This window comes from Heterocephalus glaber, unplaced genomic scaffold (assembly GCF_053883595.1).
Source record: "Heterocephalus glaber isolate CG9 unplaced genomic scaffold, H.glaber_assembly_v1.0 deba00001444, whole genome shotgun sequence".
Taxonomy (NCBI): domain Eukaryota; kingdom Metazoa; phylum Chordata; class Mammalia; order Rodentia; family Bathyergidae; genus Heterocephalus; species Heterocephalus glaber.
Window position 1 is genome coordinate 6,806,389 of NW_028258297.1, and position 25,959 is coordinate 6,832,347.

The window sequence follows — 25,959 nt, forward strand, 5'->3', positions numbered from 1 at the left end:
AGAGAGCAAGGAGCCCAAATAAGACACAGGCCAGCCAGTTATTGTTCAAACAGCAATGTTTAGTTATACAACACATAAAGTCTAGCAACATTTACACAACCAGTTTGAGTGTCTGTTGGCTTGTTTTCAATCAGGAAATTTAACCAGAATGTCACCAAAAGGTTGGCTGGGACTGGTAACATTTGAGAAATGGGTCGTTCTGGCATCCCCTAGGCTTGGGCCTCTTGTTCCATCAGGTCTTGGTTATAGATGAATGGCCCACAAGTCACCAGCCTTTGAGCAAGTTGTGTCCAGGTGGAGATGCGGGTAGGGTGAGGAAAGGTGGGTTCTATAAAGACACAGTATGTGGGGCAGTGACAGCCAACATTCGCCAACATTCATGCATCTGATGGGGGCTTCCCCTCCGCTGGGTATTTTCCATTAGCCTAGGCCAGGCTAATTCATTACTCACATTAACAGGGTGAGGGACAGGAGACTGGGGTAGTGGGGGTAGGTGGGAAAAGATCCCTCTTATTGCTAAGTGAACAGGAGGGTGCTGTTTTTCTTCCTACAGTGTATAGCATGTGAGTTTCTGGGATTTTGTGTGTATGCTTAGTTCATTTTTTTATTTGGGGGATGAGGAGAAAGTCAACTCCAGTAATCTCACCTTGGGAAAACCACTCTTGCTAAGTGGCTGCATTATGGGATGGGTAGGTATGTACCAGCTACCTGGGGTGATATTTTAGCTGGCCTTTTTTTTTTTTTGGTACCAGGGATTGAACTCAGGACCTTAGGCTTATGAGGCAGGCGCATTGCCACTGAGCTAAATCCCCAGCCCAATATTTTAAAAAGTGACCCTAGCCCTTGTTCCCCTACATCTGAAGTGACCCACCTTCTTAAATATCTTTAAGCAACCCCTGTCCCACAATAAGGCTCACACAGCTGACCTCAATGACTCTGACAAGCAGAAAAGTTGCTTTTTTTGACCCTTTAAGGAAGCCAGGAGTAGCTCATGTGGATGAATGGGTAGGGAGCAATGTCATTTCCCTTGAAGATGGTTACAAGTAGCTGGTATGGGCTGGCAAGGGCAGAAGCAGCTCTTGGCGAGTTCTTCCTCCCTACAGATGGACTGGGACTGGCTGACACAGACAGTGGAGCAGGGCAGTGCTGGCAGGCGAGAACTCTGTTCTGCAGGGAGGGGAGGATCGGCCTGGCTAAAAGGAGACAGCAACTGTCCTAAGAGGCAGCTGGCCCCTCCCACCTACAGAGGGTGGGCTGGTGACAAGTACAGCGCTAAGAGGGGCTTGGGCCTGCAGCAATAACAGCTGAGAGGAACGGTGGGAGAAGCAGCTTGAAATGGCCTTCATTCAGCAGAGGGGCAGGGGGTGGCTGGCACAGGTGGAAGGACACTGCCCAGGAGGCCTTCTCCCTGCAGGGGTTGAGAATGGGTGAGGGTGTGTAGACCAGCAGCTGGCAGCAGTCACATAAACACAGCTTCTCCAGGGAGGCTGAGACTATGGTCTCGGGGTACCAAACATCCTTCCCCCGTTCAGCCTCTCCAATGCCCACCACCCCCACCCCTCGGTCTTCCCTTGCTGGGTACCGGGTACCCAGTCCAGCTGAGATGTAGCAAGCTCTGTGCTGTAACACTGCTGCCGTTCTGGCCCAACAGGTCCCCACCCTGGAGGAAGTTTGTGGCAGGGGAGGATAAGGGCCCGATGGGTGAATCAGCCTTCAGGAAAGACTGAGGCTGCGAGATTGGCGACACTGGTGACCTGATCACCCCTCCTCTTTCTCCTGGTCCCTTCAATCTTGGGTTTTAAATCTTCTTTCCTAGCACCTGAATGATAAAGGACTGGAATTATAAATGCTGGCATTCGGAGAGAACCAGTGCAACACCCAGGTTGGACCAGGAGTTGGGACAGGAGAGGGGAGTGTTGTAAACAGTATCACATGGTGTTTTCTCTTTCCTAAGGATAAATTGTTTCCCCAGGCCCGAATTACAGCAATCCTAGCACGGATTAAAGGAGAGAGAATAATATTTGTGCAATAAACAAGGCAAGGATATGCATTAATAAATAGAGGACTTACAGGAAAGGCAAGAAAAGGCTAAATGTATGATCATGGGTATTACTGGGAATGTCTTCAGGAATCAGGAGGTGGGAGAAAGTAGAGAAGGACAGACATAAATGGAATTCGCTTGAGCAGAAAAGTGAACAGAGAAGAAAAGTGAAGAGAGAAGTAAAGAGGGAGTCTAGGGCCGGGGGTTTAGCTCAGTGGTTCTGGAGCCTGCCTCGAAAGCGTAAGGTCCCGAGTTCAATCCCTGGTTCCAAAAAAAACAAAAAAAAAGAGGGAGTCTAGTATGGGTGAGACCACAAGAGCCTCAGGGAAGCCAGCTGAACAGAGAAGTCTGAGAAGAGGGAGCTGTGATCTAAGATTTGTCTCTGAAGCCAAACCTCTGAGAAAGAAATACTGTACATTGTTTCTGATACTTCTTCAAAATTACCCCTTCTAGAATTTTATGCACCCTTCACCCAGAAGGCTGGACTGGCTGGACTTCCACGTGTGCTTCCTTCAACAGGGCCCTGGGACCTGCAGGACTCACTGTGGCTCCTTTGCCTTGGCTGCCCACAGGTTCAGGGTTGATTTCAGCCCTCAACTACTAAAACTGTCTATCCTATTCTTGATGGTGCCAATTTCTCTTGTAATCTCAGTGTGCACTGTCCCAGGCTTTTTGTTGTAAATTTAGGGTAGTGTAGTCATTTTTTGGAAGTAGACTGGACATAAATCCTGAATATAGAAATCAAGCTAAAAGGATTCATCTACAAGGATGTGAAAGATGTCAGAAATGGGCAAGAGGGAGGAAAAGGAAAAAGAACTGAAAGCAGAAAACAGAGGCAGGCAAGTGGCCAGGGAGCAGAGGCAGGGTGAGCATGGAAAGCAGCGGTCTGAACAGTGACACGTGGTAGCTTGCGCACAGGGGCCTCGACACAGACCACAGGGTGGAGCTCCACTTTCAAGCACTGATTCTTCCGCAGGAACCCAGCTGAGACACGCATCGCTGCCCCCCTGGGACCTTCTTTTTCCTTCCCCCAGGAACTCCTAGCCTTAGCCCAGGCCCCCAACTTACAGGGAGGTGTCCTGAGCTCCCACCCCCACCCCAGTCTAGCTCAGGCCCTTGTCCTTGGAGAATCTCTGCAGCCCGTCTGTGGGTGGTATGAGAAGTAAAAAAGAGTCACCTTAGGGCCGGGGATTTAGCTCTGTGGATTTGCCGCCTACTACGCAAGCACAAGGACCCGAGTTCAATCCCCAGTACCAAAAAAAGAGTCACCTGCTCCCAGCATTTTTAAATAAAACCTCCCCCATACTTCATGAGTGAAGTGCTTGGCTTTGTTCTGTGACACAGGAAGGAAGACAGAGAGTGGACAGTCATGGAGGAACCAGACTTACAAGGGAGTCTCCAGGGAGAGTAATGAAAATACCTCACCCTACCCACTCACACACAGGCACACTCCCTCTCTCCCTCCCTCTCTCTCTCTCTCTCACACACACACACACACACACTCACACACCTCATGTGCACATACATGCACACAATGTAGACAAGATGTTCCACAACACCAGACAGCCCCGTGGGACAGAGCTGGAAGGAAGAAGGTGGCTGGAGGTGGTATCTGGAATGCGTGTGTGTGGAGAGGAGGGTATGTGTGATGACACAGAGAGGGGTCATCATGGGTTACTGTCGTGACTTTCCTCTGTGTCCACGCTCACCGGAGGGAGGCCTCCATTGTCATTGAGCCGCTTAGCCCTGTAAGTCTCATAGTGGATGTTGTGTGTCACTTCCTTGAGGTCCTGGAGGTGGGTCCTGCAGGACATGAGGTGAGAAGAGAGAAGTATGAAATTAGGAGCAGAAAGAGGAAGAAGTGATGCACCTCAGAGGCTAACACATCACTTCGTGGACTGGACCCACTGACTTCTACAGGCCCTTTTGCTTTGAGACAGGAGCTAGAACTGGGGCAAAAAGTTCAAAGACCCTGAGACTTGGGAATCTGAAATAGATGGCCCTGGACCCCAGAAATCAAAATCTGCCATCTAGGCAAGGGAAAGAGGGACATCCTACCTGATAACAAAATCTCGAAGTAGGGCAAACTCACAGTGGTTGAGGTTTTCCACTATGAACAAAAGAAAAGAAAACAGGTGGTCATTTCATTAATGCATTTCATTAATCCAAGAAGTAAACTTCTGTCTGGGTCATGGAGGTATTTAAAGATAGCATGAGACAGGCCATTTTTGTAACCTTTCCCAAGGCTTGCTTATGTCACTGGATTTTATTAATTGAACAAATATTAAGCAGCTACCATGGACATAATACTGTTCTAAACTCTGGGGAATAATAGCTAATATGGATTGTTATTGTTCCTATTTTACAGAAGAGAAAATATACAGTAAGTCTAAGAAACTTGCCAAAGCCTAAAATATGGCTCCTATCTGCAAGGCACTTATAATCTGATTGAAAGAAAGTAACACAGAGTACAACATCTGAGCCATCTTTTAAAGGTCATGTCCTGCATGTTAAATCCAATTCAATATAGACGGAGAGGGCTGAGGATGTGGCTCAGTGGTACAGCATTTGTCTAGGATGATGAGGCCTTGGGTTCAATTCCCAATCCCAAAATCAAAACCATAAAACAAAATCATCAATTAACACCTACTATTTACAAACTACTTGCCAAGGGTTGTGGAAGCAGGAAGAAGGTTTACACATGGCCTTCTGATCTCACAATGACTGTAGAACATTCTCATAAATCAAGGTAAATAAGAACATGCTATTTTAAAAATTCCAACAATGGGTGGGAGGCTGAGCCAAAAAAAAAAAAAAAATCCCGACAATGAGTCACAGGGAAACAAGAGACAATTCAAGATAATGTGCTTTGGTCTGGAAATCTAAATACCTAACTCTGAAATCCATTTACAAATTATGTGAGCCCTTGCCTAGCATGTGCAAGATGCTGTGTTTGATCCCCAGCACCCTACACACGCAAGAAAAGTGATGTGGCACAGCACACATTGGCAAAGCACTTAACCTAAGACTGGAGGTCTCAGCAGCTTATATTCTGAGGAGAGGAATGCCTGCCCAGCTGCCCTTAAAGGGTTCTCATATTGAATGAGATTACTGAAGTGGTTCTTTGAAATTTTTCAGAATCATCACGACCTGGCCAAGGTCACATCCATTCATAATGAAATGGAAATGCCCACAGGCGCTCCAGCACTTTTTCCGATCACATCTCCCTTAACATGAAAACCTTTCTCTGGTTTTCCAATCCTCACTAATCTCTCCTGGTTCTGAACTCCTTTGACACAACTCAGTGCCACCTGGTCAGGTGCAAATGGGTTTCTTACTGCTTTCTGCCTGCGAGTATCATCTTTTCAGTTCCACTATAAGCTCCTTATGGACAGAATCTGGCTGACATTTATTGTATATCACATATCCTAGGACAGTGGCTTGATCTTTAGATGCTGGATAATTGATCAGCAGTCAGTTCTCCCAGAAGATGCATTGAATTACCTTCGATGATTCCCCAGGGGGTTTTTCTGCCGAGGACCCTCTTGCCATTCACTTGGTATTCCTTGTCACTTCCCACTACAGCAAAAGGCATGCTCTCCTGCTGGATGGGGCAGAAACACAAACCAGACATACGTGCACTGTCACCTTCCTAAGATCTGCCCTTCCAAGGGCAGGACAACAAATGGTGCTCGATGTCCAGCCCTGAGTCGTACTTGTCTAACACTCATGGAGAGCTACTACTGATGGCAAGAGCAAGGCTCTGTCCCTTGGAAAGAGCACTGGACTGGAAATTAGGGGTCCTGGGTTCAACCGTGACTGCACCACTGCTTGGCTGGCTGACCTTAGTTAAGTCAGCTTTCCTTCAACTGCAGGGCACATTGTACATTCATTTTTTAAAACATCTGGAACAACCATGTAAGTCAGCCAGCAGACAGAGCCTCTCATAACCATGCCCAGCCAAGCAACAGCCAGACTCACTGATATGTGATGCTGTCTCCCATCAAAGCTATGGGCAGATGCCCATGTCTGCTAAACTCTGAGCACTAGGCCCCCTGCTGCACCAGGCAGATTGTATGTAAGCCAAGTGCCTGCTGTTTGTTCTCAAATGTATCTGCCTGATGTGTACTTGTGATTGTCATGGGATAAACAAACTAATCATGTGTTGCTTAATGACAGAGATAAGTTCTGAGAAATGTGTCACTGGGCATGTTTGTGTCATGCAAACATCAGAGTATGCACAGTACACAAACGAAGATGGTTACATCACTAGGTGACGTAATTATATGGGTCTACAGTCATATTTGGTCCTTTAACAATGGAGATGTCATTATGCAGTTAATGACTGTATTATATAAGCTGAGGACATACATGTGTAGAGTTTGTTTCTCTTCAAATTAAGTCAAATGTTTCATAAAGACTTGATAAAGGTGAGCTTTGGCATTTAGAGTGGATTTTGAAGCTAGGTATACTGGAAACTGTCTGTCGTCCCAGCACTCTGAGAGCCTGGGGCAAAAGGATCACAGGTTTGAGCCCAGCCTGGACAACTTAGCAAGACTCTGACTCAAAAATTTTTTTAAAAAATTTTAAAAAGCTGGGGATGCAGCTCAGCCCAGAGACCCTGGGGTTCAGTCTGCAGTACTGGGTGGCGGGGGGGAACAACCAGGAATGTACTTGGGACTGGGGAGGTAGCTCTACAGTAGAATGCTTGCCTAGTGCTGGCAAGACCCTGGGCTCCATCCTCAGTGCACAAAAAAGTAATAAAAAGGAGTGGATTTATCCTCAGAGGCCTTGGTTCTATATGAAAGGAATGACTGATGACTATGACATGTGTTTTAATACCATAAAATGTTTACTTTTAAACATTTAAGATTTGTACACAACCCTTTTAAAAAGTGATTCCCTTGGCCAGGGATTTAGCTCAGCAGTTTTGCCGCCTGCTGCACAAGCACAAGGACCCGAGTTCGATCCCTGGTACCAAAAAAAAAAAAGATTCCCTCAACTTCAATGGACTTTTTAATTAACTACCTGTCCTAACTGTATCAGATAAGACAGGAGTTCCTAACCCAGTACTAGTCTAGGGCCTGATAGGAAGACAGGCCGCACAGCAGTTGCTGTGTGGCTGCCAGCAAGCAAAAGGCTTCACCTGCATTTCCAGCCACTCTCAATTGCAGGTTACAGCCTGAGCTCCGCCTCCTCTCAGATCAGCAAGGCGTTCCACTCCCAAAAGAGAAAGAACCCTACTGAGAATTGCACATGCAAGGGATCTGGGTTGCACACTGTTTAAATCATCCCCAAAACATCCATCCATCCATCCTCCATCATCATCATCATCATCATCTCCCCCATCTACAGAATGATTGTCTTCCGCAAAACCATTCCCTTGTGCCAAGGGACACATCTAGATTATCCACACTTGATGGAAGAGGGGATTCAAAACAAATGCAGTCAGGTTACAGTTGGTTAGTCTAAAAGCCCAGACTAGATTCCAGGCTTCTGATGTAGAATTATAGAATTGTAGAAGTTTAGAATTGAAAGGAACCCAGAAATCACAGGCTGCTTTTTAAACCAGGTTCCCTGGAGGCTTCAGATTCATAGCAGGCATCCCAGTGGCAACTGGGAAGACAGGCCTCTATGCCATGTCACAAAGCCAAAGCAACTCTGTCCCTATGTATTGTTGTGCTGGAGCTCTGAGGTTTGTTTTTTGGTTTGGGGGAGTTTTTAGACATCTACCCTATACTGACCAGGCTGGCCTTAAACTCCTAGGCTCAAGGGATCCTCCTGCCTCAGCCTCCCAAGTAGTTGGGACTATAGGCACCTGCCATTGCACAGCACCTGTCATTGCAACCTCATTTTCTTAGAAGTGTTCTTCTAGGGCAGTGGTGGTGAACCTACGGCACGTGTGCTGCAGCCAGCTGTTTGTTAACATTAAAAGCTCTAAAAGGTTTGCCATCACTGTTCTGGGGAAAAATAGCCTGTAAGCCACTCATATGGTCTAACTCCTGCATTGTATAGAAGGGGTCTGACTAGAGCACTAATTCCCCTGGACACCAACCTGATGCTTTTCCTGCCTGGTGCCCCATTCCCCCGCACCTGGATTTTGCCAAACACTGTGAGGGAAGAAGATGCTTTCACATGGACTGGGCACAGAAGGGAACACAGGCTTTCTGGGTACAGGGAGCCCTGCTATAGGGTCACACCCCCAGCCAGGGCCACTGGTTTCAGGCAAGGTGGCCCAGGGATATAGAGAGGGAAAAGCAGGTGGAAAGACAGAAGAGCCACATGGTACACATCCCAGGGTGTCAAGGGGACATCTGTGTGGTGCACCCACCCTGATTTTATCGTTCTCAGTCTTGTCCTCCAGGTCCTCATCAAACTCCTTCTGGGGGTAGAATTCAATGCCATTTACTTCAAGCTCCTTTCGAACCTAGAGGCAGGAAGGAGAAGCAAGGTAGTCAAGCGTCATCACAGAAGATGTGTGCAGTTGTGTGTATGCACACAAGCATGCGTGTGTGGGAGCTGAAGTCAGAGAGGTGATAATCCAGAGTCATCTCAACTCTGAGGCCCTGGGCAGCAGGAAGATCCAGCTGGGAATGCAAGCCCGTTCCACAATTATACATCCCAGCTGCAGAGGAGGAGGGGTCTCGGGTGCAGGCCCAGGCCCCCAGCTCCTTGCACAAAGCGTCCATATCAGGGTGTAGGATTTGGGGGGAAGAAAAAGGGACAAACACTACATAACGGGCCGGGGATTCAGCTCAGTGGTACCGCCCACCGCCTGCCTTGCAAGCGCAAGGTCCTGAGTTTGATCCCCAGTACAAAAAAAAAGGGGGATTTGGACAAGCGGCACAGCTGAGTCCAGATGCCACTGGACAGTGCTGGTGGCCTGTCTGCAAGGAAAAGAGGTGAGGTTCCCCAGCCCAAGTCCTCCAGCGGCTACCTTTCAAGGATGGCTAAAGTATCGCCTCCTCTAGGGTGCCATCCAGCCATCTTCAATGTTTTTTTGTTTTGTACTAGGAACTGGACACAGAGCCTTTGCACTCAGCTACATTCCCAGCCCCCACCCCCTTTTTAAATTTTGAGACAGGCTCTCAGTCACTAAGTTGTCCAGGCTGGGCTTGAACTTGCAATCCCCCCACCTCCCAGTGTGCTGGAATTACAGGAGTGCACCACCACACCTGACCGCAATTGTAAGTTTCTTAAAGGCAGCAACTGTCTTTCCATTTCTCTCACGTCCTCCCTCTCCTACCTGATGGGTGGACAGCCCTGGGCTGATCTTACAGATGAGACACTCAGTGAAGGCAAGCAGGTGGTTCACTGACTAGTAAGTCCAGTCTTCAAGTAACCTAAAGTTTGAGTCACTTCGTGTTCACCATGACCGATGTATCCAGTGGTCATGGCAGGCAGGTGTAGAGGGCGAAACCAGGGCAGTCTTCAGCTGCACCGACCTCTTGCCTTTGGTCCCCAAGTACCAGAGCCACCAGCCCAGCCTCCGGAGCGGTTAAGTGTGTTGGGGAGGGTGGGCAGCGAGGGTGAGGGGAATGATGAGAGTGAGAAGACAGCCCAGACCCAGGAGGGGGCAGATGGGCTGGAGACAGGAACAGGTGGAAGGGGTTCCTCACCCTCTGCTTGAATTCAGACTTCTCCTCCAGGGTCATGGTGTCGGCCTTGGCAATGACAGGGATGATGTTCACCACTTTGCTGAGGTGTTTCATGAACTCAAGGTCCAGGGGTCGCAAGCTGGGGCCCGGAGAAGGTAGGATTGTCAGAGCCACCTGTGTGCCCCTCGGCCCCTGCCACCTCCCCAGGGTACCTTTGGGAGAGGACTGGGCTTGGGATCTGGCTGAGGCCGAGAGGCGGCTGCCTCTGCAGACTCACCTGCTGCCTCGCCATCTGCAGATGTCCCCAAGTCTTCTACCCTCACAGCCCCTCACCCCGCGCTCCTCTCTCTTCTTCCCTGTCCATGCAAATCCTGCCTTATCAGGCCCCGTCTCAGGCCACCCTTTACACCACCTTTTCTGACCCATGTACGGGTTCTTTGTCCTGGGAGCATCTCCGGATGATGTCCCTACCCATACGTCCTTATGTTATGGCTACTCGTGTGTGTCATATTCTACCTGTGGGACTGTATTTTTTTTTCACAACATTAGAGATTGAACCCAGAGAATGTTAAGCTAAACCCTCAACCTTTTTATTATTTTGAGACAAGGTCTTGGTAAACTGTCCAGACTGACCTCAAACTTGTAAGCCTCCTGGCTCAGCCTCCCCAGTCACTTTTACAGGCATGGACCACCATGCCCAGCTAGGGTGACCCTTCTTGACAGGCCTCTACCAAGGCCCCAGAATTAGTCCTGCAGGGCTTAGCTGAGAGGTTTGCCCCTCCCTCTGTCTGAAGGCCAGGCCTCCCCACCTGCGTTTCTAGAGCCCCAATCTGGCTCTAGTTTGCAATCGGGGACTTATTAAGTGAGGTTGTCCGATGGTTCCCTCTAACCGTAGGTCAAAGACTAAGGAGGACTAAAGACAACCTTTTACTGAGGTCCTGAGCCAGGCCAGTGTTCTTGTTTCACATCCTCCCTCCCCTATCACTGAAAACCTGCTGAGTACCTGGTGCCCCCAAAGCCCAGCATCTACCTTCCTCATGCCATCCTTAAGGACAGAGCTCAGGCCTGGTACTTGGCCTTAGTAACAAATCATGAGACACACACTCCACTGCAGTAAGGTTGCTCAAAATACCAATGGATCCCTGCCCTCTGCCTGTGCCCACACTTCCTAGCATGTGGCCCATCTGCTCCTCGCAAGCTGAGTTCTCAGCACCTCCTGCTGTGGTCAGCCTTCGCCTCTACACCCCTGGCCCACGTGCCAGGCTGGCCATCCTGCCAAACTACTAGCCCCCCAACCCTAAAGCCCCGCCTCTCCCTGTTTCAGCCTTCCTGCTTCCCAACAAACAACTAGCCCTGTTCAAAAGCAGATAGTCATTGGGCAAATGAGGTGCCCTCTGCTCCCGCACATCCTCTTTGCTGGTACAGCTGTGCTGTTCTGAGGCCCCAGTGGGCCATACAGGGGCTGATGATGGCCAGCTTTCCCTTTCTGGAAAGAAAGTCAGACTTCCTTGTGGAAAGTCTAAGGAATCCCAAGGCCATGGGAATCCCAGGGTCCATCTGGCCCTCCCGAGCTGAGAACAGGTGTTGATTATCCAATCCAGAACAGGCATCGGGTGACACAAACCAGAACTACACTCAGCAGCAGGTTGGTACATACGAGTGTCCAGTGGGGGAGATGAAGTAAAGGCAGCAGTGGACGCGAGTGTCTGGGATTCGCTTCTTCCTGGCAATGTTCACCTCCTCCTTTAAGAACTTCTCGTACTGCTCATTGATGTACTTCTCGATGGGCTCCCAGCTAAGGGGTGGGAACACATCAGGACGAGATGCAGAGCTCAGTCAGGTTGAAAGCCCTTGCACTCCTCATGTCCCACTTCAACAGGTGGCTCTAGGACACCTGAGGCTGATCCTCCCTCGTCCCGCCCCCCATGGATGATTTCCAAGGACAGTCACCCAAGGCAGAACTCCCCAGGGACCCAGTCTCTGCCTGAGTTCTAGGCACCTGCAGAGCATGGGGGATACAGACAGTTCTCAGCAGGAATGAATCTGTTCGCATCCTGGTAGAGTGTTTAGGGTGAAACTCTCAGGGGCAGACATATACCAGTTTTCATTGTTGATCTGGTCTCCAAAGCCCGGGGTGTCAATGACGGTCAGCTTCATTTTGACACCACCTTCCTCAATCACTGGGGAAGAAACAGAAAAGGCATCCGAGAAATCAGTGCTCCGGGATCTCAGGTGCACTGCAGCCCACTGGCCAGGTACACACAGCCTCTCTTTTCCCCAGGACCAGGGACTGGAGAGGAGGAGTTCAGGGTCTTCTCCACCTTGATAACCTTTGTTCATGCTGCTTCTGGCTCCTGGAATATCCCCCCTACTTCTACTTCTGTCTAAATCCTACCCATGCCAAGGCCCACTTTTTCCCATTCTATTCATCCCCTTCTGGGACCAGCAGTCTAAGGAGTTTGCTTCATGTAATTTAATCCTGAATTCTACTCTGTCTCGAGGTTGCCTTCCATGTGCTTTATTCCCAAATAAACCTCATTCCTTCCCCTTTCTGCACAGGCCACTCTAGACAAAGCCCATAGGGGCCCCAGCTGGTCCTCACCATGCCCAATAGCTTTGATCTCCACCGTCTTGGGGATCTTTTCCTCCCGGTTCCAGCTGGAAGCTTTGCGGCTCACTTGGGATTTGAAGAGGGTGTTGACCAACGTTGACTTGCCCAATCCACTCTGGCCTGCAGCAAAGCAAGGGGAGGGAGATGAGGTAGGAGAGCCCGCATTCACCTCCTGAGCCTTGAAGCTCTCGCATGAGCCTACAGAAATCTAAGGTTGTGATCCAATGTGACGGGTGGAGGGGCTGAGCAGAGAGCAGGCAGGTGGGAATGGCCCCTGCTTACTGGGAAGGGAAATGTCAGTTGGAATGGAAATTCTCCATTCTCTCTTCCCTGGAGCCCCAGAACCAGTGGGAGAGGGAAAAACCTCTGTCTATATCTAAGGTAGCATTTTTTAAATTTTGACTTGGGCTTTTGCTTAAGTTGTCCATCTTTAATAACACTAAAAGAAAGAAGAAAATCACTTTGCATTCTGACACTGCCTCACAGTGCCTAAGCACTTTCCCATCTGTTCACAAAATCCATCTATCAGCCCAGTGAGTCCCATAGCACAGCTATCTTTAGCCCCAGTGGAGATGGCCCCAGAGTTTAATCCTCTTGCAACATAAAATGTGTGCAGGGCAACATAACTGGTAAATGCAAGACCAGGGACTTGAACCTCTTGGCTCCATATCTGCTCTTTATTCTAGTATAGTATTTTTTTATAACTGTACTCCAGGAGCCCTAGTATCCTGCTCAATACATGCCAACCAGGGCACTGTAGGGGGAGAAGAAAGCCGGGCACCCAGGAGCACAGCACCCACCTCCACCTCCTTCACTTTGGCTAAGTACCTGTGTGCCCTGAGCAGCCCAGAGGGATCATGAACTTCCAAGAAGAGGCCACAGCTGAGATGCACTGAGAACCACGGGTCTAAGCTGTGCTTCCTGAGGTTTAACATGTGCGAGAATCACACATGAAAGCCTTGCAACTGAAGAGCAGCACCAGCATTGTCTGGATGTGTATGAGAAGCACCCCAGCCCAAACCCATGACTCAGACCTGCTGTCTGACTGGGCTTCCAGAGGAACCCTAGGGACAGAGAAGCTTAAGCGGTGCTGCTCAAGAGCATTCTTGTAGCATAGCAGAAAGAAAGCCAGGCTGGGAGGCAAGAGCCAAGGGTTTTAGACCAAACTATGGTGTTTGCCCAGAATGCCTCTGGACTGTCTCATGTGCCCCTCAAGGCCTCGGTCTCTTTATGACAGAAAAGCAAAGGGGATGGAATTGGATGAGACTAGGGATGGAGAACAAGGTGCATTTCTCATTCCAGCTGATAAGCTGGCAGAAGCCACCTAGATCCATTCTACTAAAACAGCTACATCTGGGCTCAGTGCTGAACGTGTGCCACGTGTGACCAGTTGTCTGCCACGGGCACTCCTGGAGAAGTGGCCCACATGTCTTGTACAGGTTGAGCACCTCTAATCTGAAAATTAGAAATCCAAAATCCTCCACAATTTGAAACTTTTCGAGTGCTGACATGATGTTCAAAACATTTTGGATTTTGGAGCATTTCAGATTTTCAGATTAGGGATTTTTCAACCAGTCAAATCTATGGAAATAGTTCAAACAACTAAAACAATTTAAAATGAGAACACTTTCAGTCCCAAACATCTTACATAAGGGAGATTCAAATGTTGGTCTGCAATGCTCTCTAAGGACACTTGTTCACTAAGTATCCTTCAGTGCCGAGCGCTGTCTAGGAGTGGAAGCCAATGGGAAGGGCAGGTGGCACTGATATCCCCATATAGGCCTGGGCTCAAACCCACCCACACCCTCAAGGGGCTGTTTAGTGTAAGAGAGACCAAAACACATAAGCAAACAGTCACAATATGTTGTAATAAGTACATGGAAGAGATAACCACAGGGTGTTATATCAACATGGCAAAGGGAATGCAATGCAATCTCTTCAGGATCCAGGAAGACTTCTAGGAAGAAGCAACAACAGAGCTAAACCGGAAAGATGACTACCAAGGGGCTGTGAGAAGCAGGAAGGGTGTTCTAGAGATTAGAAACAGCATGTACACAGACTGAGGCAGGAGAGAGCGTGGGAAGTGGAGAACTGTTCCGTGTGAAGGAGGAGCAGAGCGCTGGACAGGCAGTGGGGAGAGAGGAGTCTGAGGAGCAGCGCCAGGATAGGAGTCTAACTCATCCTGAGGTTAAAAGGGAGTTATCAGAGGGTTGTAAATAGGAAGGATGACTTCATGAGTTCTGCAGGTTGGCAAGCTTATCCAGGCACTGGGTGGATAAGGGCTTAGAGGAGAATGGAGACAGAGACCCAGGAGGGCTGGTGCCACTCCAGGTGTTTCTTGTCATCCGGCTGCCTGCCAAATCCATGAACCATCTGCTACTGGTTCTCGTGGTAAGAGTTTTGTACCAGGAGGTGAATCCCACGTGTCCCTGAGCACACTGCTTAATCAGCTGACTTTTCTTAGAGCAAGGTGTTGCAGATGAGTCACTCTGGCCCACGCTTCTTATCTTGCTTCAGGTCAGGACTCTGGACAGCACTGAGGCAAGTGGCTAAGGCCACTGCAGGAGAGGTCTCGTCAGCCTAGGGTGCTAGTGGCAGGCATGAAGAGAAGTGCCTCAAAGGCATTTAGAAGAGAAAGAGATAGACTTGGTGACTGCTTCCGTTGGAGGAAGAAGAAAGAGGGTGCCCTGCTCCCTGTTTCACAACGAGTGAACTCAGACCTCACTGAGATCTGGCAAAGGTCCCTGTTACATTCTGTGACCCAGTCATGGCTCTCAAATGTCCAAAATCCTTGACAATTCCCTTGAAGCTTTTTTTTTCCAGTACTGGGGATTGAACCCAGGGCCTTTGCACTGACATACATCCCCAGGCCTTTTTTACATTTTTTATTTCTAGATGGGGTCTCATTAAATTGCTAAATTGCCCAGGCTGAGCTTAGGCTTTCAGTCCTCCTGCCTCAGCCTCCCAGAGTGCTGGGATTACAGGCATGTGCCACCACACCTGGCTTCAAAGTTTTAAAGTATCACAAAGGATCAGAAATAAGACCACCTTCCATCCGATCCTCCCCCTGCTCTCGGAGGTAGGGAGGACACTGCTGACTGTAAGAGCAGAGTGGTGAGGAAGCTCCCCACCTACACCCAAAGCTCCCACTCCCTGGATCAGCTATCTCTGGGGTCAGAAAAGGCTCAGGCCTTTGTGATCCGCATGGCAAATCCTCTTGAAAGAGCTCATCCTAGAGAAGCCAAGCCTGAGGCCACTCTGAGGAAAGAAATGGGATCCCAGTGACCCCCCACCAGCCCTCCAGCGACCCCCACCCCAACCCCTCCAGGGGCTCTGTGGCCTTCCTTACCCACAACCATGATGTTGAAGTCAAAACCGGTCTTCATGGTCTTCTTGCGCATCTGCTCAATGATGGTGTCAATGCCAATGTAGCCCAGCAGGTTGGAGTTGATGCTGACGGGCTTCATGGGCACTGCTGGCTTAGGCCTGGGCTCGGGCACCAGCTCTGACATGGCTGCGTCCCTCCTGGTCTCGGGGAGCCCTGCAGAGCCAGGGTGGGAGGGGCAGGTGGAGCAGATGGGAAGACACAGGGAAGCCATAGTATTTTTCTCTCGATATGGAATACGTGGAGTTGGAACTAGATGGGATTTTAATGTGACCCAGCCTGGATCTCTCACTCCATAGATGAAGAGCCATGCCCAGAGAGGAAAGGACTTGCTTAAGAACATAGAGCAGGCCAGATGTAAAATCGCCACCAGAAGCAAGCTCTCCAGCTGTTGGGCACTTGCCCCAAAGCACCACAACTGTGTGTCTAACAACGTCCAAATGATTCTTTCTTACAGGGGTGTGTCCTGCACCTTGTAGGATGTTTAATGGCACCCCTGGTCTCTACCAGATAAGAGTGGCCCTCCAGTTGTGATAACTAAAAATGTCTCGAGATGGTACCAAATGTCCCCAGGGGCCAACATCACCCCAGTGGAGAACCATTGGTCTAAGAAATGTCAGGGGTTATTCAGAACTAAGTCCTGCCTTGCCAAATAAAGGACAAAGACACTGTGGGATCCTGGGTCTCACATCTATCGACTGTCACCAGCTTCCACTGCTTTGTCTCTTAGAAGAAAACATGCTGCCATTCTCTGCAGAGAGGATCACTCCTTCCTCCCACCTCAGTGTCCTCTCTGATCTGTGAGCAGCAAATTAGGGGTGTCTATACCTTGAGGCTTCTCCAACACCCTCTGGCCATAGTTTTGATGGGATGAGCAGGGAGGGGATAAGACCCCAGTAAGAGCAGTCACTTGCCTAAGATGACACAGAGTGCTCTGGGAATGTTGGGCAGTGGAAGAAACAGCCCTACCTAGCAGGGCAAGGCCAAAGTCTCTAGCTCTGGAAGCTCATGGGTATTTCTGCACACAGGAGAGATCTGTGGTACCCTCAATAGGCCACTGCCCACCAGCATAGGTTCTAGAATAAAGGGACTCCATCTCCCCATCCATAAAATAGGTGGGTGGGATGGACCTGGGCAGCCTACCTCCCCTCTAGGAGCCTGCTTCCTCCTCTGTGGAATGGTCAGATTCTGACTAACCATGAGCACTACTAGGGATCTGATCCCTAGAAACACTGCATGTGGTGCCTTGAAGCCCAGATCCTCTTCCCCTGCCCCAAGTTCACAGGCTCATCTGGAGGGGAGATGAAGTGGCAGCACTTGTGAAAGGGGTGGGCCCCAGAGGCTAATTTCACAAGGACAGTTATTGGCCTCCAAGCTCCCTGAAGACACCTTCCAGCTCTGCCTTTCTAGAATCTCACAGTTCGTGATCACCACCCTGAAGTCTCAGCCTGGCGGGGAGGCCTAGCCCTGATGGAGCAGCAGATGGACAGGAGGGAGAGGGGACACCCTCTCCCCACCCTCAAGGCTTGCCAGGAATCCTGCTCTTGCACCCCTGCCACCTGGTCCTTCCACCGGTATTGGCAAGACCCTCTGTCCCCTGTCACTCCCAGGCACAGTCAAACCTGACAAAGCCTTGGAACCTCCCCCAGGGCTTTGCGGGGCTCCCTCTTGCTTCCCAGGAAGCTGTTGCCAGCCAGGCGGCTCCAGAGGGCAGCAAGATTGGCTCAGCCCTGCGGCAGCTGACTCTCAGCAGCCAGGGCTGCTCCTCCTCTCACACACGTGGTTCACAGCCCCCACCTGCACCGAGGGCCCATGCCCCATTTCTCCTGCCCAGCTGCTCACACAGCCTGGCCCTTTCCATTGCCCTCATGCCTCAGCAGCTGAGCCCACTTGGCCTCTACAACCTGTACTGTGAAACACATCCACCTGGGGCTGGGGGAGGTCTGAATCCCACTTTACAGGTCTGAAAGTTAGCTGTGTGTTGGAGGGGGTTGGTACCAGGGATTGAACTCAGGACCCTATGCTTTCGAGGCAGGTGGCGACACCACTGAGCTAAATCCCCGGACCTGGTGGGGGGGGGGGTTCTTATAAAGCATGTGTCTCACCATGGCCTGCTCAGTCCTGGCCTGTCACCTGTAGCATCCTGACAAAGTACTTTCTCCCGGAAGACAGACCCTGATTGAGAGAGGGGCCTATCAGGTTCCCAAACGGCTTGTAGGGGCTACAGGAGGCCGGCTGTGGAACAGGCTATGGGCAGATCTCATTTATTCTTTCAATGAACACATATTACCACCTATTGTGTGCACCATACAGAGCACCTGCTGGCAAGTTAGCGACCTGCCAACACAGGCTAACACCTCTGATCAACCTCAAGTACTGCAAGCCTAGTGTGGGCCACTGTGCCACAAGCCTTGTAGAAGACTGTTCCCTCTCCAGCCCCTGGCTAACTCCTGGCTGCATTCCTGTCTGGTGTAGATGTCCCTCTTCTGTGAGGCCTTTGCCCCCTGGTATCCACCATATTCATTCATTCCATTCCATCTGGGCCATTTCACATGCTGTCAAATATAGGCCTAATCTAGCCAAGCCCTACATTAAATGCCAAGGACACTTTTGTATCTCAGACAAGGTCACTCCCCTCTCCCCCAAGGCCACTGTCTGGTGAGGGTGCCTAACAAGCACAGCAACACCTCCAGGGCACAGAACAAAAGCTGTTCTGGAGTTGGATTCTGTGGCTCCATCCTCTGTCCCTACAACAAGTCTCAGGTATGCAGCTGACCCAGGCTTGAATCCTGGCTGGGTGACCACTGTGAGCCTCAGTTTTCTCCTCAGAAAGTGAGGGCAGTATCTGCCCTGCTGGGTTGCTGTGCTGGTTATACAAAATCATGAGTGTGAATTAACTGGCACTGAATACATGCTGGTTTCCAACCTCCTTGAAGGCAGAGGCCATGGCTCATTGAGCTCTGTGGCCCATGTACCTAGCATACTCCAGGAACTCAGCAATGAATGAGTGATGAAGGGATGAAAGCCCCACACAAGGCAGGTGTCACTTCAAACCGTCCCGTCTCCCTCTCAGACGCTGTGCTGTACACAGCAGCTGACCCTCAGCCAGCAAATGGCTGCGGTGTGGGCCACAGTTGAAGAAGAGAGCTCCTCCTACCCTGCAACTGATATTGGAGGGGGCTCCAGAAGGGTGGGAAGAGCTCAGGGTGGGGGTGCCAGCAGGATGCAGCTAAAATATGCCACCCAGGCCACATAGTCCTTTGGGCCCCTCCTACGCTCACAGCTCTCCCAGGGCCCCTGGAGAGGAGGGAATCTGTCTGCAGCACCCCTGCTGGGAGCCACCTGTCCCATCAATGCCTTGGGGACAGGCACTGTCCACCTGACAGTGCTGGGCCCACAGGAACAGCACCCTTCGTCCCCAGGGCAAGCAGGGACGCTGGTACTTCCCCCCCCCCCCCAGGCAAACAAATTGCTTTGTCTTTGTCCAGCCCAGGGACCCCACCCCTCTGCTGGGAAAGTGACAGTAAGAGGAAGGGACCTACCTAGAATAGCACTTGCCTCCCCGCCTTAGTGCTGGACCCTCTTCCATCCCTCCCAAGCTAGGGGGTCTCCCAAGATGGAGGGGGCCCCCCATCAGCCTTCTAGACCCCACCCCCACCGGGAAAGGAAATTGTAGGGCACCCCAGCTCCAGTCCTGGGTGCTTGGAAAAGGAATCACAACCGATATCTTTGCCCTTCCCCATTCTCAGGAGCAAAGGGCCCCGGAACAGCCCCTTCCCCCATCCCAGTCCTCAGGAGGTCAACGAGTTCCCCTGCAGATCACCAGCTGGTGCCTGTGGGGGGAAGGGGACCGATGTGTCAGCCCGCACACGGCTCTCTTATCAGCTCTAGGTGGCCTTGGTACCTGTGCGCGGTGTGCGTGTGTTTCTTGGGGTGCTCCAGCATGGGGCTTTCTATGAGCATCTGGGTCCCCGTTCCTGTGTGCGCCTTCTTCCGAGACTGTCAGTCTCGAGGTGTGTGGCCGTGCGTGCGTGTCCGTGCATATGTCACCGCGCGTGGGCTCCTCGGCGCAGCCACCTCCCCGGCAGCACCCCCGGCCGCAGCGTCCTCCGGGGCGGGCGCCCTACCTTTGGACATGAATCCTCCTTTGTCTCCGCTCCTCCGGGAGATGCTCGGGGCGCGGGGCTGCAAGGATGAGCGGGGCGCAGGCTCCCCCGGGCCGAGCGGCCCCTACACCCCGGCCTCGACCCTCCGTTCTCGCCGCCCCCGCCCGGCCCGCGCCGTCCCTGCGCCCCGCGCCCGCCGGGACCCTCGGCTCGCCCGGGGCCGCGCCGCCCCTACCCGCGCGCACCGAAGCCGCCGCCGCCGCCCGCACCACGTGACCGCGCGCCCGCCCGGCGAGGGCCCCTCCCCTTCCCCGCACGCGGGAGGTAGTGCCCGCGCGCTCCGGGTGCCCGGCCGCGTCTCCTCTCGGTCTCGGTCCCGGTCCCGGTCCCGGTCCCGGTCCCTCTTCGCGATCCTGCCGTCGGTCCCTTACTCTCTAAGCTGGGATGGGGCGGGGGGCGCAGGACCGGCCGCTGCTACGGGCGGCTGCGCGCGCGCGAGCGCGCGCGCGAGTCACGCGGTGGCTGGGGCAGTGCTCTGGCTCACCGCGGTTCCAGGCCCAGCTCCGGAATGATGAGCCTTATAACCTTGGGCTAATTAGGAACTTCCCTGAGCCTCAGTTTATCAATCCGAAAAATCTTTCATACATTCCAGTAATATTACTGGCCACCTATTCCCCGTCCCTGCTGGCACAGGACGGAGGATGACAACACCTGCTCTTGAAAGTTCTGGGTCTGGTGGGGAAAATAACGCTGGATGGAGCTTGCGCGGGGTCGTGTGGGTGCACACAGGTGGGCGCCCCAGGGAGGAAGGGGGTATGGAAGACTTACTGGAGGAGGTGAGGGCCAAGGTGGAAAGGCAAAGAGGTGGGAGGAAGAGCTCTTCGCACAGAGGGCTGCAGGGGCAAGGGTTTCCCGAGGAGGCGAGAGCTCCAGGGTGGGCTGGAGTGGAGAGTACCAGGGCGAGTCCCTCTAGCAAAGAGGCTGGAGAAGCGCAGCCTTGGAAACCAGGGTTCGGAGCTGGTTTGACCGGGAGGTAACATGCTAAGCTCAGGAGCTGCCACCAAATATCTGAGTCCTCCTGGCAACTATGAGGAAGGAGGAGCGAGGTGCAGAAGGATGAAGACAGCTGTGTGGTCAGGTACTAAAGAGGTAAATCAACAAGACCAGAATAGACCTGGTGGGATGTAGGAGAAAGAATGATGAGCAAGAGGAGGAAACTCGGGCCTCTGATCTGACCATAAAAGGCAGTGCCTGCCGCTGAGGGAGGTCAGGGAGGACAGGAGTCAGTTCAAGAACAGAGCTGTGTGAAACTCCAACCCCCATTCATGATAAACACCCTACAGAAAATTGGAATAGAAGTTCTTTATCGCAATCTGATAAAGGCTATCTATGAAAAACCAACAGCCAACGTCATGGGAAATGGTCAAAAACTGAAATCCTTCACACTAAAATCAGGAACAAGACAAGGAGGTCCACTATCACCACTCCTGTTCAATACAGTTCTGGAAACATTAGCCACAGCAATTAGAAAAGAGAAAGAAATAAAAGGAATAAAGATAGGAAAAGGAAGAAGTTAATTGTCATTATTTGCTGATGACATGATACTTTACATAGAAGACCCAGAAAAATTCTGCTAAAAATCTTCTAGACTTAATTGACAGATTCAGTAGAGTAGCTGGATGCAAGGTCAACACTCAAAAATCAATAGCCTTCTTGTACACAAATAACAGACTCATTGAGAGAGATATTGGGGAAACAATTACTTTCACAATAGCATCCAAAAAAAATGAAATATCTAGGAATCAATCCAAATGAAGGAGTTAAAGACCTCTACCTTGTAAACTACAGCACTCTGAAAAAAGAGACTGAAGAGGATATAAGAAAATGGAAAGACATCCCTTGTTTCTGGGTAGGAACAACCAATATAGTGAAAATGGCCATACTTCCAAAACTGCTGTACAGATTCAATGGAATCCCGATTGAAATCCCAATAGTATATTTCACAGCACTATGGAAAACAACCCAAAACTTCATTTGGAACCAGAAGAGACCTAGAATAGTGAAAGCAATTCTAGACAACAAAGACATGACAGGGGGTATCACAATCCCCAACATGAAACAATACCACAAGGCCATTGTGATAAAAACAGCATGGTACTAGCAAAGAAACAGGCCTGAAGATCAGTGAAATAGATTAGAAGATGCACATACAGCTCCAGATATACTCAGCCACCTCATATTTGACAAAGGAGCCAACCACCTTCACTGGAGGAAAGATGGCCTTTTTAATAAATAGTGTTGGAAAAACAGGATTTCAACCTGCCAAAGATTAAAACTAAATCCATATCTTTCACCATACACTAAACTAAAATTGAAGTGGATCAAAGATCTAAATATTAAAACAGAAACACTAAACTTGCTGGAAGATAGCTTAGGTAGAACTCTTGAAGACATTGGCATAGGAAAAGATTGTATGAACAAAACCTCAGTAGCATGGGAACTAGCACAGAGAATCAACAATTGGGATCTCATTTTATTAAAAAGCTTCTGCACTGCAAGAGAAACCACCAACAGAGCTAAGAGACAACCTACAACGTGAGAAAATTTTACCAGCTGTTCCTCAAAGGACTACTATCTAGAATATATAAAGAACTTACATCAGACTCCCCAAATTTAAAGACCCAATTCAAAAATGACATCTGAAATGAACAGACATTTCTCAAAGAAGTATAAGCAGCAAATAAACATATGAAAAAATGCTCAACATCACTGGTCATTTGAGAGATGCAGATGAAAACAATGCTGAGATTCCACCTCACTCCAAAAAGAATGGCTGCTATCAAGAAATCAACCAATAGCCAATGCTGGCAGGGGTGTGGGGAGAAAGGAACCCTTCTCCTTTATTGGTGGAAGTGCAGACTAGTGCAACCACTGTGGAAATCAATATGGAGATACCTCAAAGAACTAGGATTAGAGATCCCATTTGACATAGCTATTCCCCTGATGGGTATCTTCCTGAAAGAATTAAAAGAATAGTACCACAGCAACATATGCACACCCATGTTTATAGCAGCACAGTTTATAATAGCTAAAACTTGGAAACAGCGTAACTGATCATCGACTGGAGACTGGATAAAGATGATGTGGGGTTTTTTTAATAAAATGGAGTACTACTCAGCCGTAAAGAATGAGAAACTAGAGTCATTTATAGCTAAATGGATGCACATTGAGGCCATGCTCTTAAGTGAAATAAATAGGACACACATGTGTAAATACCAAATAGTTTCTCTGGTGTGAGAAAGTGAAAGTGTAAATAAGGATCAAAATGTATAATAGATAATGTGAAACAGGAAGAAAAGGTCTAAAGGGGAAGGGAAACTGGGAAGAGTAGAGGAAAGGAAAAAATACGAGAAAAGGAAAAAATGGAAACAAAATCTTTGTAAATAGGGAGGGGTGGAGGGGTTGAAGAGAGGGCAGAGAAATGGGGAAAAAATAAGAACCAAGATACATCATGTAAAGGTACAAGATCCCAATTGTGAATGTAACTGTATTGTATACCTACAATGTACCAATAAACTTAATGAATTAAAAAAAAAAAAAAAAAAGAACAGGGCTGTGTGGGAGAGGAGTCCCACAGGCTCTGGATGTAAGGCCTGCATTTCAGGAGAGAGGGCTGGGAAGACAGAGGGAGAGCTCAGGTCATAAAGGGAGGATCAAAGACCAAGACCAGGGGAGGTCCCCAGGCTGAAAGTGTAGCGGATGACAAGGGGGCTGACAAGCCAAGGACCACCCTGGGCTGGATGCTTTCTGGGCCTCTCTCCTGACCCAGAATCTCTGAGCTTTTGAAATGCTGGGAATGAGGCTGCCCAAAGTAGGATTCTGAGATCTGGATTCCAATCAGCCTCCCACCACCAACAAGCTTTGGTGCGGCTTTGGGCATACCACAGCCTCTCCAAGATGACTGGGGACCTTCTGGCCCTTGTGTTTATAGGGCTGTATAGGACTTCCACATACGCAAGTTTCAAAGTTACTTTTCAGGACTCAGGTGGGAGGCCAAGAAATAGACTTCCAGGTGAGGCACCTTTTAGGCAACAGATATCTTCACAAAAGGCCAAAATGTGAATGGATTTAGGTCTTATGCAAGGTCAACATTTCACTTTGGCAGTGGCGACTACTATTAGACAAATCACCACTTACAGAAGCACTAGTCTGTATTTTCACACAAGAAGTCTGCTTTTAAAGTTGGACTCACCTATTAATCACCTGAGTATGGAAGGTCTTTAGGGAACAAAGAACACCCGTAGGAGATGCCCAAGAGAGGACTCAGAATGATTGCTCATCTACAAGCTACCCTCATAAGCCTTCCTTCCCAGCTTCCTCAGCCTGACTTCTAGCTGGAAGCTACTCACCCCATCTTTGACCCCTCCACCCCTTGTTCCCTTTTTCCCCCAATCCATTCATTCAGTTCTGAATTTAGAATCCTCCCTATCTTTGCCAACGTATCCAAGCACCATCCATCTCCATTCTCTTACACCTCCTGGTTCCTGCATTTACCTTTGTATTCTCCGGCCAGGTCCAGTGTGGCAGGCTCTGTAGCAGCATCCACTGTGGCATGGTCCTGGGCTGCGTCCATCCCTCTTCTTACCATTAGTGGGTAGACAGCAATGTCTGATATGGTCAGGTTATTAACATTGTCTGGCTTGGTCTCCCCATTGGCTGGGTCTGGTGTGGCCAGCACAACTGAACCCACGGCTGTCCCGAGTCTGCTTCTGTCCAAAGCACCAGAATCCATAGCTGGGCCCAACGCAGCGGGATTTGCTGTCACCAAAGCCATGGCTGTGTCCAACCTGGTTGTACCCAACTTGAATGGATCTGGTTTTCCCCAAGCCATAGCTGTGCCCCTTGTAGTCACATCTGGCTTGGTTGCATCTACTGTAACCATGAATTTGCCCAGCTCATCTGGTTCTGTGGTTGCCAAATTCACAACCTTCCCCGGCTTGGTTGTCTCTACTGTAGCCAAATTTGTGGCTGTGCCAGCCTTGTTTGTGCCTGCAGTAGCCAAGTTCTTGGCTTTGCCTGGCTTGGCTGAACCTGCTATAGATAAGTCTGTGGTTGAGCCCCTCTTGGTATCCAGAGCAGAGAACTCTGTACCTGTGTCCAGTCTGGATGTATCTGGTGTGGACAAACTGACAGCCAAGTTAGGTCCTTGGGTGGCCATTGTGGTTAAATGTCTGGCTATGTCTGGCCTTGCTGTGTGCACAGCAGCCAAATTCCTAACAGGGGTGGCCCTTTGGAGACATAGCCGGGGTCTGGGAATCCCCCTGGCCCGGGACTTGCCTCTTCCTGGAGAAGTTCTGGTGTGCCCTTGACCCGAGGGGCCTGGCCCTGTGAGGCTCAATGGACTCGGGGTCAGCCTGGACTGAAAAGGCAAGGCCAGGTACGAGCCCACCACGGGCTTCTCCACTGTGGGCGTCCTGCTGGGTTTGCTCAGACCTGGGTTCCCTGGGCCCTCAGAGTGGACCCTGCTGTCTGGCATTAGGGCCAAGGGGGGTGAACTTGGAGCAGACGGTCTCCCTCCTCTGTGGGTAGACAATTCTTCCCAGTGAGACAGTGCAGGGTCCAGGGGCCGCGCATGGCTGTTCTGATGGATTGTTAAGGAAATGGAGCTGAGCTTCCTGGGTACAAGGCTGTTGGCAGGCAGGGGGCTCAGCGGAGCCCCTGGGGCAATGCCAGCATCCTGTGGGGACATGCTCCGGGCCCTGGCTCTCAGACCCGATCGACTGGAAATCTGGACATGGCTTTGAGGAAAGGCATCCAGACGGACAGTCTTCCTGAGGACAGGGATGAGTGGAGTCACCCCTCCAGGGAGCCGTGAGGGGTGGGTAGGGTGCCCCAGAATGTGACTACGAGAGAAGGAGGCTCCAGGGCCTGGCGCTGTGTGCGGCTGCATCTCTGGAGGAGCAGGGGCAAAGTTGTGTTCCATCCAGGCTGTTCAGCTTTCCCTGGGGAATCACAGGAAAGAAAAAGTTCCAACAACAGAACCACCAGCTGACACTGCAAGGCTGAAGAGACCTTGTTTTGGGGGCCATCCTGTGTGTCTTCCTGCTGCTCCTACTGCTACCCAGCCATGCATGTGCCCAGCCAGCTGCCACACAACAGGTGTGGGCACAGCCAGTGAACCGGCTGCCCATCCATGAGAAAATGGAGCTGTGGGGTTT

At 50.4% G+C, this 25,959-nt stretch overlaps 1 protein-coding gene across 15 annotated transcripts; it reads right to left on the reverse strand.

Annotated features, from left to right (window-relative positions):
• Nucleotides 1–38: 38 nt before the first annotated feature.
• On the reverse strand, nt 39–25,743 carry Septin3 (septin 3). Of its 15 annotated transcripts, none has more exons than XM_087213799.1 (12): nt 20,173–20,250; nt 19,540–19,762; nt 15,600–15,791; nt 12,242–12,370; nt 11,738–11,819; nt 11,297–11,434; nt 9,661–9,778; nt 8,373–8,468; nt 5,546–5,645; nt 4,100–4,151; nt 3,751–3,844; nt 39–1,819 (listed from the first exon to the last, which is right to left on the reverse strand). In XM_087213799.1, the coding sequence occupies exons 3-12, from the start codon at nt 15,760–15,762 to the stop codon at nt 1,799–1,801; spliced, it is 993 nt and encodes a 330-aa protein (XP_087069925.1). In that variant the 5' UTR covers nt 15,763–15,791; nt 19,540–19,762; nt 20,173–20,250; the 3' UTR covers nt 39–1,798. The 15 variants fall into 15 exon arrangements, with proteins under 15 accessions (XP_087069925.1, XP_004845553.1, XP_021114567.1 ...); XM_004845496.4 differs by having other exon boundaries at nt 39–1,408; nt 20,173–20,243; XM_021258908.2 differs by lacking the exon at nt 20,173–20,250 and adding an exon at nt 19,977–19,994 and having other exon boundaries at nt 39–1,408.
• Nucleotides 25,744–25,959: the final 216 nt, after the last annotated feature.

Excerpts from the sequence above, each read along its gene's own strand:
- Septin3 (XM_087213792.1), bottom strand. The coding sequence starts at position 25,724 with ATGGAACACAACTTTGCCCCTGCTCCTCCAGAGATGCAGCCGCACACA. Across the intron at positions 11,435-11,737 it reads CAGATCAACAATGAAAACTG|CTGGGAGCCCATCGAGAAGT; the intron begins GTATATGTCTGC and ends CCCACCCCTTAG. Across the intron at positions 8,469-9,660 it reads AGTCTGAATTCAAGCAGAGG|GTTCGAAAGGAGCTTGAAGT; the intron begins GTGAGGAACCCC and ends TCCTGCCTCTAG.